Below are 14,298 nucleotides of genomic sequence, written 5' to 3'. Positions count from 1 at the left end.
CTATCCTGACATTGTCCTGCTGTGACCAGAGCTTTATAGGAAGCCATGAAGTCAAAATAAGTTCCACAATTTCGTTCTTTTTTAACAAGATTTCTTTAGCAAGGCTAGGTCTTTTGCAATTCCATAACTATATTATTATTTTATTATTGTAGAGACAGAGTCTCACTCTGTCACCCAGGCCGGAGTGCAGTGGCGTGATCTCAACTCACTGCAGCCTTGATTTCCCAGGCTCAAGCAATCCTCCCATCTCAGCCTCCCAAGTAGCTGGGACTACAGGCGTGCACCACCATGCCCAGCTAGTTTTTAAAGTTTTTGTTTGCTTGTTTTTTGTAGAGACGGGGTCTCACTATGCTGCCCAGGCTGGTCTTGAACTGCTGGGCTCAAGCAATCCTCTCACCTTGGCCTCCCAAAGTGCTGGGATTACAAGCATGAGCCACCATGCCCAGCCATAAAAATTTTAGAATCAGCTTGTCACTTTCTATAAAAAGAAAAAAAAAACCTTTAAAATGATGACTGGGATTGCATTATATCTACAGATCAATTTAGGGAGACAGGACAATCCTAACTACATTGAACCTTTCAATCCAGGAACACTGTGTATCTCTCAGTTTATTCAGGTATTTTCTCAGTGATGTTGCATTTTTTTCAATATACCAGTTGTGCACATCTTTTATTAGATTTATTCCTTGGTATTTTATGTTTTTTGATTGGAGCCTGGAGTTTTCTTTGTGGGAAAGTTTTGATTAGAAATTCAATTTATTTAGTATAAGGTTATTTAGATTTTCTAGTTGTTCTTGTATCACTTTTGTTAATTTGCATATTTCAAGGAATTTTCCTGTTTCACTTAAGTTGTTTAACGTATTGACTATCATTTTTAGTATTTTCTTATTATCCTTTTAATATTTGTGGGACCTGTAGTGATGTACTTTTAAACTCCTGGTGTCAGTGATTTGTTTTTTTTCTTGATGAGTCTTGCTAGCAGATTATCTGTTTTATTAATCTTTTCAAAATTTTCAAAAATTCAAATTTTGACTCTGTTAATGGTCTTTATTATTTGACTGTTCTAAACCATTTTCATGGATTTTTGACTCTTACCTTTATTTTTTCTTTCCTTTTGCTTACCTTAGATTTAACTGACTCTTCTCTCTCCAGTTTCTTGAGGAGGGACTACATACATACTTTTGAAACAGTCATTTTAAGCTCACTGGCATTTGATGCTGACCCTTCTGCTTGTGTGTAATTGGACGTTTATTACACTTCCTGTGTCCTCATTATGATGCAATTTTGGGTCTGTGTAGCTGTACCTGTTCTTACCATTCTCCGTCATTTTGTGGAATTTGGCGGGGGATTTGGATTTAGGTAACTGCCATTATCCTTGGCTGCCTAGGAGTCTTCAATACCAGTATTTCAAAAGCTCTTAGAAATTGATACTTATAAACCCTAATAGAAAAATTAGCACATGACATACATAGGGCAGTTATCCAAAGAAGAAATATAAGTTACCAGTGAATGCAGGAAATGTTTTTCAATGTCATTAGTAATCAAAGAAATGAAAACTATAATGGTAAAACAATTTATCTCTTTTCAGAAATAATATATCTATTTTCAAATTGGCAAAGATTTCAAAAAAAGAAAAAAGGAAAATAAAAGTACCCAGCATGGTCCAGATTTAAGGGAAATTAGTATATAATATACTGCTGATAGTCACAAACATCATGGGAGTTAAAGTCTCCGAATGTCTGTGTTTTAAAGACACAAATGGAAACATTTATGAAAGCTGTGTCCACGAGACTCAGCCCCCTCACCCCCAGCTTCTACCTCGTGTGGGATGTGAGACTGGGTGAGATATTCCACCTGGTAGCCTGTGCTTGCTCAGCGTCAGTGGCCATTGCTGCCATGGACACATCCTGTGACTCAGAGGCCACCGTCTTTTGCGCATCCTCACCACTGATGGCCCCGGGAAGCTGCTGCAGGGTGGGGCTGTGGGGCTCGCTTCTCAAATAAAGGAAAACGCCACATCAGGCACAACACAGCCACATCCTTGCCTTCTCCATCTGCTCCCTCCAAAATCCCACAATGATTATGGCTGTGACTAAGATTTAATAATCATGCAAATATTGTGAATAACATACACAAATGAATTTAACATCAAGATGAAATGAATTTCTAGAAAATATTTTAAGATGCCATAGTTAATGTAAGAAAAAATAAATAACTTGCATACACTAACAGTAAATAAATCAACATAGTATTAAAATCTGCCCCGTTTCATCCACCATCTCCACAAAATGTGCCCACACTAGAGGGTCTTCAGGGTGAGGCGGACCAGGCCTTCCAGAAGCACATCACCCTCATCTTAAGCAGCTCCAGAAAATGGAAGGAAAGGAGCAGGAGCGACTCGTGTCTTGATGGTTGTGTATACTGTATGCAAAATATGGAGAGAAACTACAGGCCAAGTTTAAACATAGATGGTTAAGTGAGGTTAATCAATTCCAAGGCATATTAAAAAGTCATGATCAAAGGGGCTTACCACATGAAGTACAAGAATGATGCATCATCAGAAAATCTATCAATCACACACTAAAGAAAAATTGTGATTATTTCAGTAAATACAGAAAAACACTTGATGAATTCAACATTTCTCTCTCTCTCTCTCTTTTTTTTTTTTTTTTTTCTGAGACAGAGTCTCACTCCATTGCATAGGCTGGAGGGCAGTGGTGCGACCTCGGCTCGCTGCCACCTCCACCTCCTGGGTTCAAGCGACTCTCCTGCCTCAGCCTTCCAAGTAGCTGGGATTACAGTCGCACACCACCACACCCGGCTAATTTTTGTATTTTTAGCAGAGACGGGGTTTCACCATGTTAGCCAGGCTGGTCGATGGAGTTCAATATTTTTCATAATAAAAATCCTTAGAAAAGCCAAAGGGTATTCCAGACAGTGTGTAGAAGGAGGTACGTGGGCGGAAACGTCTGAGAGGAAAACGGAGAGCTCCTGCCTCGTCTTAGGTACCAAGTCTCACTGTCGCGTCAAGACAAGGTGCACATAATTTTATATTTATTAGAAAAGGGGACTTGTAAACCATGGCTGCCTTCTCATGTTGCCTGTTAACTTGGAGCCTGGGACAAAATGGTAATAAATAAAAAGTGGGCATTTCTAGAGGTTATGAATATGGACTACAAAACAGGAGGATATTGTTGAAAATGTAAGCAAAGGATTCTTGCACTTTTTCATTTTGGGTGAGCCAATTCGATTTTTTTTTTGTTTGTTTTTTCTTCTAGTCTCTTAATGGCTTTGCTCTGGTCGTGAGTGCAGAAGGGACGATATTTTATGCGTCAGCAACGATCGTGGACTATCTGGGCTTCCATCAGGTAAATGAAACCAGAATAACCCTCCAGTCTGTTAAGTGCTATGTTCTCTTCCCTTTGTAAATGTTTGTTGTCTTCAAGGTTTGATAATGTCTAAAATCAGGCTTTTCCTATCACTGAGCTCTTATCAGATAAAGATCTCCACACCCCAGCTTTGTCTAGGGCAGTGTTTCTTCCAGCCTGGGTTCGGGGTCTCGGTGAGAGGCTTCTCAGTGTTAGGGGTGTTCTGGTCTAAGGGAGCCGTGGCGTGCGGACGGCAGCATGGTCTCTGGCTCAAGCACTCCGCTAGGTCCCCTGCCCCACCAGCACCATCCCATTCAGCCGCTCCCAGTCAACGTCTTAAGCCTCAGCTTCTTGGTGCACTCAGGATACAGCTTGTTGTGGAAATGCCCTTCCTGACGTGCGAGTGGTTCATTTGGAATGCTGCCCAGCCAGTCCCAGGTGGATGACTCCAGACTTCCAGGCAGAGAATGGGGTAGAGGCCTCATCAGATACCAAGCCCTGGAAGGGCAACTCACCCGGGAAAAGGTGCGATAAAAAAATCCCACCCAGCCGGGCGCAGTGACTCATGCCTGTAATCCCAGCACTTTGGGAGGCCGAGGCGGGTGGATCACGAGGTCAGGAGATTGAGACCAGGCTGGCCAACATGGTGAAACCCTGTCTCTACTAAAAATACAAAAATTAGCTGGGTGTGGTGGCGGGCACCCGTAGTCCCAGCTACTAGGGAGGCTGAGGCAGGAGAATAGCGTGAACCTGGGAGGTGGAGGTTGCAGTGAGGTGAGATCGAGTCATTGCACTCCAGCCTGGGTGACAGAGCGAGACTCCATCTCAAAAATAAAAATAAAAAATAAAAAAATCCCACTCAAGGCCAGGAGGGGAGCAAGGGAGCTGTTTTTTTGTCTGGGGAGGAGCTGGGATCCCTCATGGAAAATCAGATGCTGGTTGTAGAATTAAGATGTCTCCCATTGCACGGCGAGGACCCCCAGGATCTGGAAATCAGGCATACCGCAGACTGATGAGATTTCTGGAAAACCCAAAGAAGCAAAAATGGGGCCCTTTATCTGCACTTCCACAAGCCACTCCCACAAAAATACCCGCCCTGCAGGTGAACTCACAATGCAAGTTATAAACCCAAGGAAGCCATAGATGGTGAGCAGGAGCCAGCCGACAGGTAAACAAACCGTGCTTCCTGGAAGAACTTAAGGAGCAAAGCCGTCCAAAGGAAACTGGCAAACAAATAGATTTAAAACAATAAAAGATAAAAGCAGCAATATAAAGAAAGCACAGCATATGATGAAAAAAGAACAGGTATGTTTGAGAAAGATCAAAACAAAACTTTGAAAAATAGAGAGTAGTATATTAGGGTTCAGTCTGGAGACAGAAACTGTGCAGAAATTTGAACAGTTTTATCGAAAGACTTATGACGGGTTTAGTGTAAGGAAGTGTTAACCAGTAGCACCGGCTCAGCAACGAAGGACTAAAGGGACTCTGAGGACACAGACACAGCAACAGAGGGGCAGCAGTGCCCACAGGGCCCAGGCGGGGGCCGTTGGAAACCCCAGCCGCACTGAGGCTGAGAGCCAGACCCTCAGTGGCACGGGGTGGGGCCATGGCCGGGGCAGTGGAGAAGTTCCCAAGACGTTCAGGCCAGGGCTGGTAGGAAACCTCCCTTTGGGACCCAGGTGAGATGCGCACCTGGAGGCCGCTAGGCGCTGGGGGAAGCTGTGACACTGGGGGGTGCACACTGGCCCCAGGGGAAGCCCTACCCCTGCACTGCCCAGCACCTCTGCCTACCAGGAAATGGTCCCAGAGCCAGCATTCACGCTGAGCCAGAGGCAGCACACAATGATTAAAGCAAAAATCTGCCTGGTCGGGTGGGAGTCCTAGGGGCCGAGTCTGCCTGGTCGGGTGGGAGTCCTAGGGGCCGAGTCTCCCTGGTCGGGTGGGAGACCTAGGGGCTGTGCAGAGCAGCAGGCAGTGGAAGCCACAAACCACTCCGCTCACCCACACTAGTCCCTGACAAGTCATTAGAATTCACGTCTGCGCAGGCCCTGAGGCTGCACAGTTTTATCCAATTTCCATGAGAGCTGGGCTTTTGAATTTTTTCCCACAGCTGAAATTGCTGCTGCCTTGCTGGTGATTCTGCGAAAGAACTCTTCTAGTCCGCCTCTAAGTTCAATCTCCTGCCCCTGAGCCCAAGGCCAGTCTCCCTGTGAACTGCAAGGACCAGGTGGCTGCCGGGCCCATTGCAGTGAGCTTGTTTTCTGCACCGTGGCTGTCTCTGCACACTGGATGCCTCCTTGGGATGGCCTCTCCCCCAGCATCCACGTGAAGGTGCAGCTCGTCAGCACGCCTGGGCTGGCCCTGGTGGAGGACGCAGGGGGACATGGCTGTGTGCAGGGAGAGGGAACACCGTGCGGTGGACATGGCTGCCAAGGGGTGTCCAGGCCACTGCCCTGTTGGGAACGCAGTGCAGGGTGGAGACACAGCTCTGCTGTCCCAGCAGCGACCTTGATGGCTCTGAGCCTCATTTCCTGTGCCCACACAATGGCCAGCAGCGGTGTTTGCCTGCCAGGCTGTGGCCAGACCACGGGGCCACTGAGCAGGGGAGTGCTGGGAAAAGCCCTGGTGCCCGGCACGGCGTCTCCTACCACAGAGGGACATCGCTCTAGGCGACTGCTGTTGACACCACGTGACCACAGGCTTTGCTGAGTGTGCCCTGGTATCTGTGGTTGGGGCACTGTCATCTCCTGATGCGCCCTATGAGAGGGGACCTGACGTGACGGCTGGTGGGTCCCTCGTTCCCACAGATGGCATCAGCGTCTGGGTGGCCACCCGGCATCCTCTTCATCTCCATCTTCTGTGCTCAGATCCCATGGAGCTGCCGTGGGATGCTTCCTTTACACGTGTGGAGAGTGGTGGAGCTTTTCCGTTGGGTCCTTATGCATTTGCTGGGGTTTGGCGCGTCCTTCACGGTGGGGTGCCCTGAACGGGGGAGCACTCGCAGTACAGGACATGGGCGGACATGACGGTGTGACTCGATGACTCTGTCAACTTAAACAGAGCAGCTTCAGCTTGGTCTGTATGTGCAGGGCTCAAGTCTAGAGAAGGCGGCTTGGTCCGTATGTGCAGGGCCCGAGTCTAGAGAAGGCGGCTTGGTCCGTATGTGCAGGGCCCGAGTCTAGAGAGGGCGGCTTGGTCCGTATGTGCAGGGCCCGAGTCTAGAGAGGGCGGCTTGGTCCGTATGTGCAGGGCCCGAGTCTAGAGAGGGCGGCTTGGTCCGTATGTGCAGGGCCCGAGTCTAGAGAGGGCGGCTTGGTCCGTATGTGCAGGGCCCGAGTCTGGAGAGGGCGGCTTGGTCCGTATGTGCAGGGCCCGAGTCTGGAGAGGGCGGCTTGGTCCGTATGTGCAGGGCCCGAGTCTGGAGAGGGCGGCTTGGTCCGTATGTGCAGGGCCCGAGTCTGGAGAAGGCGGGTTGGTCTGCCTTTTGCATGCTCAGAATCACTGTCGACTCTAGTTACTGCATCCTGAGCTGCCCCGAGTTCTCCAGATGCACCCAGAGCTGCTGCCTTTAGCCATGGCTCGATGGTCTCGCCCCAGGGTTTGGCTTTGGGGACAGGGGCAGGTACTGTGCAGAGCAGCTTTGATTCCAGGTCAGAACTTGCTAATTGGACTTTTTGTTTTCTTGGCACTTGGTCATTTTTCCCCAAGCATGAGAAGTTAAAAAAAAAAAAAAGTTTTGCCTTGATTATGAGGAAATTGGTTCCAAATGCCATTAAATCAGGCATTGCCTCTAGTTTATGCAAAATATCTCATGAAAAAATTAGAGCAGCTTTGTGCTTGTGTGAGCTTATTGTGCAAAATGCTTTACAAAAAGTCAGGAACCAATTATTCCCGGTCACAGCATGAGTGCATGATTTCAGTGTCTTCAAGCTCAGCATGCTTAGTGATGAATAAACGGCTTTAGGCGTATATTTTAGTTGCCATTGACATTTGTTGATTCAATAAGTTGTTCGTTCTCTCAAAGATTAGAGCTCGTCGATCAGAGCAGTTAGAATCCCACAGGCATGGTTAGCAGATGTGTGCAAGCTTTTGCACAAAAAGGTAAAAATGTTAGCTGCTAGAGTGAGCAGCATATTGAAATTGGAAATGATTTTATTCTAAACTCCCTAAGTGATAGTGTAAAATTAAAATAAAGACTGTCTTTAGTTGACGAAAGGAGGGTTTGTTTTTGTACGGTTTGGATAATTTTAACATCATGCTCTCCCACTCCCATTTCTCCCACCCTGTCTCTTGATGTCACTTTGTAGGAATCAGACTTTAAAAGATTAAGAAAGACTTAGGGCAGACATGCCACACTGATGATTAAAACACAGAACTTTGTTCCCTCAACCTAAACAGGATTTACATTTCACCCTGTCTTCAGATTTGCCTCAGTTGGAGAAGTCTTTCCAGCTCTCCTACACCCTCCTCCACATGTGCTATCTGGCCTTGGTTGAGCAGCAGGCCCTTTCTCGCCTGTTGATTCCCTTTTGTTACCTGACTGCGGGGTTGGAGATGATGGACGAGGCACTCGGGGAGGCCTGGGGCCGCTCAGGGAGGGTACTTGGGGTGGGGGTCACCTTCCAGGGGTCTACAAAGCTCAGGGTTGCTTGTGGAAACTCATGCGAGGGCCATTTTGGTGTGGGTCACCAGGGTGGGACTGCAGCTGCTCTGGTGCAGGAGGCGGCAGACTCCATGGTGAAGAACTGGAGAGAGAGAGAGCTCCAGAAGATGCAGGGCCTCATGATCTGGTGCAGCACCAGCTACTGTGAGGACAGCCGGGTGCCCATGCAACAGGTGCACCCAGGCCTCCAGCACGGCCATGTGCCTCTGGCGCAAGCGCAGGCCTTGGTGACTGGTAAGTTGGAGAAGTCCCAGGACCGCCTGACTGGGGGCACCAGGCATTACAATGACAAAGCCAGATTCCCTAGATGCAGGGAGTGAGGGCTCCAGGTGAAGCAGCAGCTGCTGGCCATGTGACCATGGGTGCGGATGACCTTGCATGCCTCATCCCGACCATGACCACAAAGCTGAAGGAGTCTCTCTCTTCTATTGGGAAATAAGTCTTTGCCTGTGGTCATTGGGGCTGAGGGCAAGAATCTATTTTTTAAAAGGAATGAGATTTTTTTTTTTGAGACAGTCTTGCTCTGTCGTCCAGGCTGGAGTGCAGTGGCACAATCTCGGCTCACTGCAACCTCTGCCTCCTGGGTTCAAGCAAGTCTCCTGCCTCAGCCTCCTGAGTAGCTGAGATTACAGGTGTGTGCCACCAAGCCTGGCTAAATTTTGTATTTTTAGTAGAGACGGGGCTTCACCATGTTGAAGCCAGGCTGATCTCGAACTCCCAACCTCAAGTGATCTGCCCGCCTTGGCCTCCCAAAGTGCTGGGATTACAGGCGTGAACCACTGTGCCCGGCTGAGAGTTTTAGTCTTTTAAGCAACATTTATAAATGAAGAAATTAGGGATGGCAGCAAGTATAGGGGAATGTTGCTTGCCTCTGGATGCTGGTTCCTCTGCGTTTCAATTCTAAAAAACTGGCACTAAAACGTGTCAAGAGCTCGCACAGGAGTGTTTGGAGCCATATTTCCCATTGTCCTGGCAAAGCCGGGGCCCTCCGAGGTGCCTGGCTCTTACTGCACAGGGACCAACAGGCCGGCCCGTAAGAGCTGATGGGGTTGGTATTTCTGTTTGTTGCCAACCCGTTTACCGGAGTGTCCCCACACCATTTTCCGTAAGCTGTGAAACAAATGTCATAAGGCCTCTAATTTAGAAGGGGGAAGACCCAGGTTTCTGGGTCTTTGTTTCCTTGGTTTTATGTTATGTGTGCCAGGGTGTAAAGTGGATTTTAAGATGTGGAATTGGGAGGTAGAGTGGTTTAGAATAAGAACTCCGAAAGGTTCCTTGTGGATCCCCTTTTCTGGCCGTCGGGATGTGGATGTGCATTTGTTAAACTTCTCACACGCTGCATCCTTCAGCCTGGAGGCCCTTTGGAAACACGAGGTGACGCCACGGTAGTTATTCAGCTAATCTTCCCTCTGACGGGCCCTGAGGCTGCCGCCATAGAGCGGCAGAACCGTGCAGTTCCTGGAGGAGAAGGGGGTTTTGATTGCGAAATATTCCAGTATCCAGAGTGAACACTGAAGGAGGAGCCGTTGGCTACTTGATAAGAGAGCTGTGAAGTCCTGGATTTGGGAAAACTTGTTTTCATAGAACAGGATGGGATGGAAGCCTAAACCCAGCATTGCTTACTAGCCCCTGAATTAACAGAGCCCAACGAAGACAATCCCCTGGCAACAGGAAGTCAAGGGAGAAAGAGGGAGCCCCAGGCTGGGAGGAGTGCGGACTCCCCGAGCAAAGGAGGGGCGACCCCCACTGCTCACCAAACACTAGCTGGGGGGCCTTCGCAGTTGAACGGAGGCGGGGCCTGCAGATGCTGGGCAAGCTGCTTCCCTGCAGGAGGAAGCCAGTCTTGAGTCCTGGCTCACACCACAGACAGCTTCAGGGCATGATGGACGTTTCCAGAAGATAACAGGGCAGAGCTAGATCCATGAGGAAAGATTTCTCAGGACAAAAGCCTTCCCCATGTGGAGAGGATGGAAGGGTTGGGCCTTGTGGTGTCCATCAGGAGGGCGGGATGGCAGCGGGGACACCTTGCATGGAAGGCGGCCCAGAAGGGACTGGGCAAGGCAGCTGGACAGCTCAGTGGGGATTCCAGAAAGAGACACCTCCGGGCTGCACGCACGCAGCCATGCAGCCACCCACCCACCCACGCAGCACGCACAGACCCACGCACGCAGCCAGCCACCCACGCAGCACGCACAGACCCACGCACGCAGCCACCCACCCACGCAGCACGCACAGACCCACGCACGCAGCCACCCACCCACGCAGCACGCACAGACCCACGCACGCAGCCAGCCACCCGCACAGGCGCACATACGCTGGCACCGCTGAACAGCCAAAATATACAAGATGGTTCTTATGGTTCAGGAGGTGGAAAGTTGAAACCGTAGCAAGAAACGTGGCCTATCCACCGCAGCGACTAAAAGATAAAGAGGGAAAAGGACAAACATTGGCCAGAAGGTGCAGCCGCTGGAGCGTTCGCGCCTTAACTGGAAGAGGAGCCTCCCCGCCTGGGAGCCGCTCTGGCGCCCGGCTGGTGCCGGGCAGGAGGCCCTTGCGGATGCAGCGGCCTCCTCGTCGGCAACGCCCACCCCGCGGTTCAGCCATGGAGCGGATGCCGTGTGCATGCACGGAACGGGCGAGGCTGTTGCGCTGCAGGTGCCCCCACGGTCGCGATGCGGGGCAGGGGGCTGCTGGTGGGTATCTTCCCTCCACGTGGAGTCCGCGCACAGAACCAGCCCCCACACGGAGGGCGGCCCGGACTCAGAGGCACAGGCAGAAGCAGCCTCGCGGGTGCCGGCGACGCCCTGTGGCCTCATCTGCGTGGGGTCCCGCGGGGTGTTTTCTTGAAGGTGACTCACCCAACGGTGTGTTCGTGATTGGGCGCTTTTTGGCCTAGGTTACCCTCCAGTTACAAGTCCTTAGGAAGGCACCATGGCAGAGCCGCGGAGGAGTGCACAGCGGGGATGCTGGCGCCGCCCTTTTCACCTGAGGGGTCTCTGTTCCTCTGTTCACCGCTTTCTGTGACAGCGCATTCACAGAAGGGAACTGCGGAGGCACAGACAGTTAGAGTCCAGCCCCTTCAGTGAGGGCCACCTCCTCCTTCTGCCCTCCTGAGGCTGTGTCTCGTCTTGTTCGGGGAGCCCCCCTAGGTCCTTGCCATTGGGTTGCTTGAAGATGCTCGTCCCTTTAGGGTGAGTTTATTAGTTACATTCCTCTGAAGTCTTGACTCTTAAGGAGCTCCTCCTCCAGTTAGGAAGAACCACTTGGTTATTATCACGATAATAAATGCCATTTAGAATTAGGTCACCCTGAAAGAGTCCTAAGGTTCTAGCAGTCCCTGGCACGGTTAATTATTCGGGGCTGGCGGGTGGCGGGCCAGGCTCCAGGTGCAGATGCCTGACTTTCTTCAGTTAGGAGAAGGGAGAGGACGGTGGGATGGCCGGCCTTCCTCAGGCGCCGACACGCTCACTGGCAGTGGTAACAGCTGAGTCCCCCTTGAAGTCAGTCTTCGTGGCCCGCAGTGTCAGCCTCTGTCGCCAGACATGGACCCTGGGTGCCTGTGAGGGTCGGCCTCTGTGTCAGGGCCCAGATTTGCTTCTGAGCAGGTGGAAGGAGAGAGGACTGGAGAGAGGCCTGTGAACTGGCGGGTCCTTGAGGCATCGTGAAAGTGGGTGAAGGTTGAGGCCTGGGTGTCAGGAAGAAGGAAATCACAGGCCATAAGATGTGAAGTGATGGGAAACCGAGTCACAAAGAGTCCAAGTCGACAGGAAAGTGGATGTCTTGGCCCCAGAGTGTCTGCGGCCCAGAAGATGCCCGTCTCTTAGCCTCCCGCTTGCCCCGAAAGGCTGGATGTGGGCACCACTTGGCGGGCAGACGGGTGGGCGGGTGCTCCAGGCAACTTAGACATCTTCTCAGGAGGGAGCAGGGAACCGGGGCCAAGTGCCGTCTCTTCGGTGGGGTTCTCTCCCTGTGGCTGTGACTTGCTTTGACAAGCGGAGTGGAAATTTTTCGGTTACTCATCGGTGGAATAAAGTGTGTAAAGCCACTTGGGGTAAGGCTGAAATAATCTTGTTGCGCTATTTCAGACGGATGTAATGCACCAGAACATTTACGACTACATCCACGTGGACGACCGCCAGGACTTCTGCCGGCAGCTCCACTGGGCCATGGACCCTCCCCAGGTGGTGTTTGGGCAGCCCCCGCCCTTGGAGACAGGTGGGTGTCTGGGGTCCAAGTGAGTCAGCAAAACCTAGAGCAGGTCACATAACACGTCGCTGCCTCTGGAAATGACCCTGTCGCACCTTCTTGGGGTGCTTTGCCTTCCACATTGACCTTAGCGCCGAATCTCACCTTTCTTCAGAGGCCTCCTCCCACGTCCCTCCCTGTCCTCTGGTTCGGCTGCCACCATCTCCGTGTGGCTCAAGTGTGCTTCACTCCTGGTTGCTTTCCTGGGCTCTGCCAGGCTTGAGGTCACCGCCATTCTTGTCACCTCACCACGAGCTGCAGTCCTGGCCTCTTGTTTTGCAAACTCCCCTCAAGTCTCACGTCTGCCAGGAAGTTTCATAGTTTGCTTCATACTAGAGTTATCCGATAAAAGTCCCTGAAAGGTTGTTGCTATTGAGAGTCGGTTGCCCCTTTTCACAGAAGACTCCTGCACAGGGCTCGCCCTCAACCTCCCTGTGGCGCTGACTGATGAGATGAGGCTGGCAGGTGTGGAGCTCCTTGACAGGCAATGACAGGCGGGGGCTGTGCTGGGACAGTTGCATCTGGGCTCTGAGGAGAGGCGACACCTGCCCGCGGTCCTGTGCAGAGGGTGGCTCCTGGGTTGTCTCGCACGTATCCACAGAAGCCTGAAATAATTCACGGAAAGTTTCCACCATGACAGTATGATTGACCTTAAATCAAAACAGCAAAGCCCAGGCACCTACATGCAAGACCCTTCTATAAAGCTAAAAACAAGCAAGATGAAACCATTGGTCCATCGTCATGCATGCACATGTACTAAAAACGATGTTTTTAAAGGCAAGGGATGACGAAGGCAAAATTTGTCTGAGTGACATCTAGAGGGATGCTGGGGGCGGGAGGATGGCACAGTGATAGGGTTTACGTGACCTGGAGCGTGAGAGCCGTGGACGTGTTTGTTGCGTGCTCTGTGCATGCGGTTGTGCGTGTGACCCGTGTGTTTTGGCTTCTCCCACCGCCACGCCCCTTGGCCCTTGTGGTCTGCAGGAGATGATGCTATCCTGGGGAGGCTGCTCAGGGCCCAGGAGTGGGGCGCAGGCACGCCCACCGAGTACTCGGCCTTCCTGACCCGCTGCTTCATCTGCCGTGTGCGCTGCCTGCTGGACAGCACCTCGGGCTTCCTGGTGAGTGCGTGGGTCCCTGGCAGGGGGCTCCCGACATCTGGGTTGCATTCTACCCTGGTGTGGAAGGAAACAGAGGGCAAGAGGGTGTGGGGGCGTTAAACCACATGTCCCTGGTGGAGGGACGGGGGCCGGTGCTGAGCTCTGTGCACCCTGTGATGGTGTGGGGGCGTTAACCCATGTGTCCCTGGTGGAGGGACGAGAGCCAATGCTGAGCTCTGCACACTACGATGGTGTGGGGGCGTTAACCCATGTGTCCCTGGTGGATGGGAGAGGGCTGGGCACTGAGCTCTGTGTACCCAGCGATGGTGTGGGGCTGTGACGCCTCTGGGCATGCGTGATGAGTCAACCGTGAGGCCTGCTGTGGTGGACAAGCCAGGTCGATGAAAATGTAAAACTCTGCAGTAGGTTTATACTCTAGTTGTACCTTTATTTAAAACTTATTAAAATATTTTTTAAAATGTGCCCCACGTCTGCCAAGGGCTGGCAAACTGGGAGAGCCTCCGGCTGTGGCTGGCGTGAGTGGCTGAGCCCACGGCATCTGCTGAGCTTTTTGGTTTCACCCTCCTCTCTTGCAAACAGATACTTGGGGTTTTCACTTCTGCTATTTGACCATTTCTTCTTCCAGCTCCTCATTGAATCAGAGAAGTCCTCCCCATTGGACATGTCAGGGCAAAGGCCTCCCACCCTGTCCCAGACCCCTGCCCACCTTGCAGACCCTCCAGGCACTGTGGTCCCCCTGCTCACAGCACAGTCAGCCCTGGGTCATGGCCCCTCAGAGCCCCAGTGGTGGCCCTTGCTGTCTCCTGGCTGCAATTCAATGCCACAAGGCCCTCAGACCCCAGCACCCCACAAGGCCCTCTGACTCCAGCACCGTAGCTGGGCAGGCACCCTGGGCTCAGCT

General features: G+C 51.4%; 1 protein-coding gene across 4 annotated transcripts in view; it reads left to right on the top strand.

Moving 5' to 3' along the window:
• AHRR (aryl hydrocarbon receptor repressor) overlaps window positions 1–14,298 on the top strand; it is a 115,031-nt gene that overhangs the window by 87,658 nt on the left and 13,075 nt on the right. For 2 of the 4 annotated variants that reach the window (XM_055367781.2, XM_063700888.1), the window contains exons 5-7: window positions 3,279–3,368; window positions 12,117–12,246; window positions 13,261–13,397. In XM_055367781.2, coding sequence (XP_055223756.2) covers window positions 3,279–3,368; window positions 12,117–12,246; window positions 13,261–13,397 — 357 coding nt within the window. The remainder of the gene's footprint in view (window positions 1–3,278; window positions 3,369–12,116; window positions 12,247–13,260; window positions 13,398–14,298) is intronic. The other 2 variants (XM_063700890.1, XM_063700889.1) reach the window with 1 other exon arrangement.

Source organism: Gorilla gorilla, chromosome 19 (genome assembly GCF_029281585.2).
Source record: "Gorilla gorilla gorilla isolate KB3781 chromosome 19, NHGRI_mGorGor1-v2.1_pri, whole genome shotgun sequence".
Classification (NCBI taxonomy): domain Eukaryota; kingdom Metazoa; phylum Chordata; class Mammalia; order Primates; family Hominidae; genus Gorilla; species Gorilla gorilla.
The sequence above is the reverse complement of the archived record's forward strand: the minus strand, read 5'-3'. Positions and strand labels throughout refer to the sequence as shown.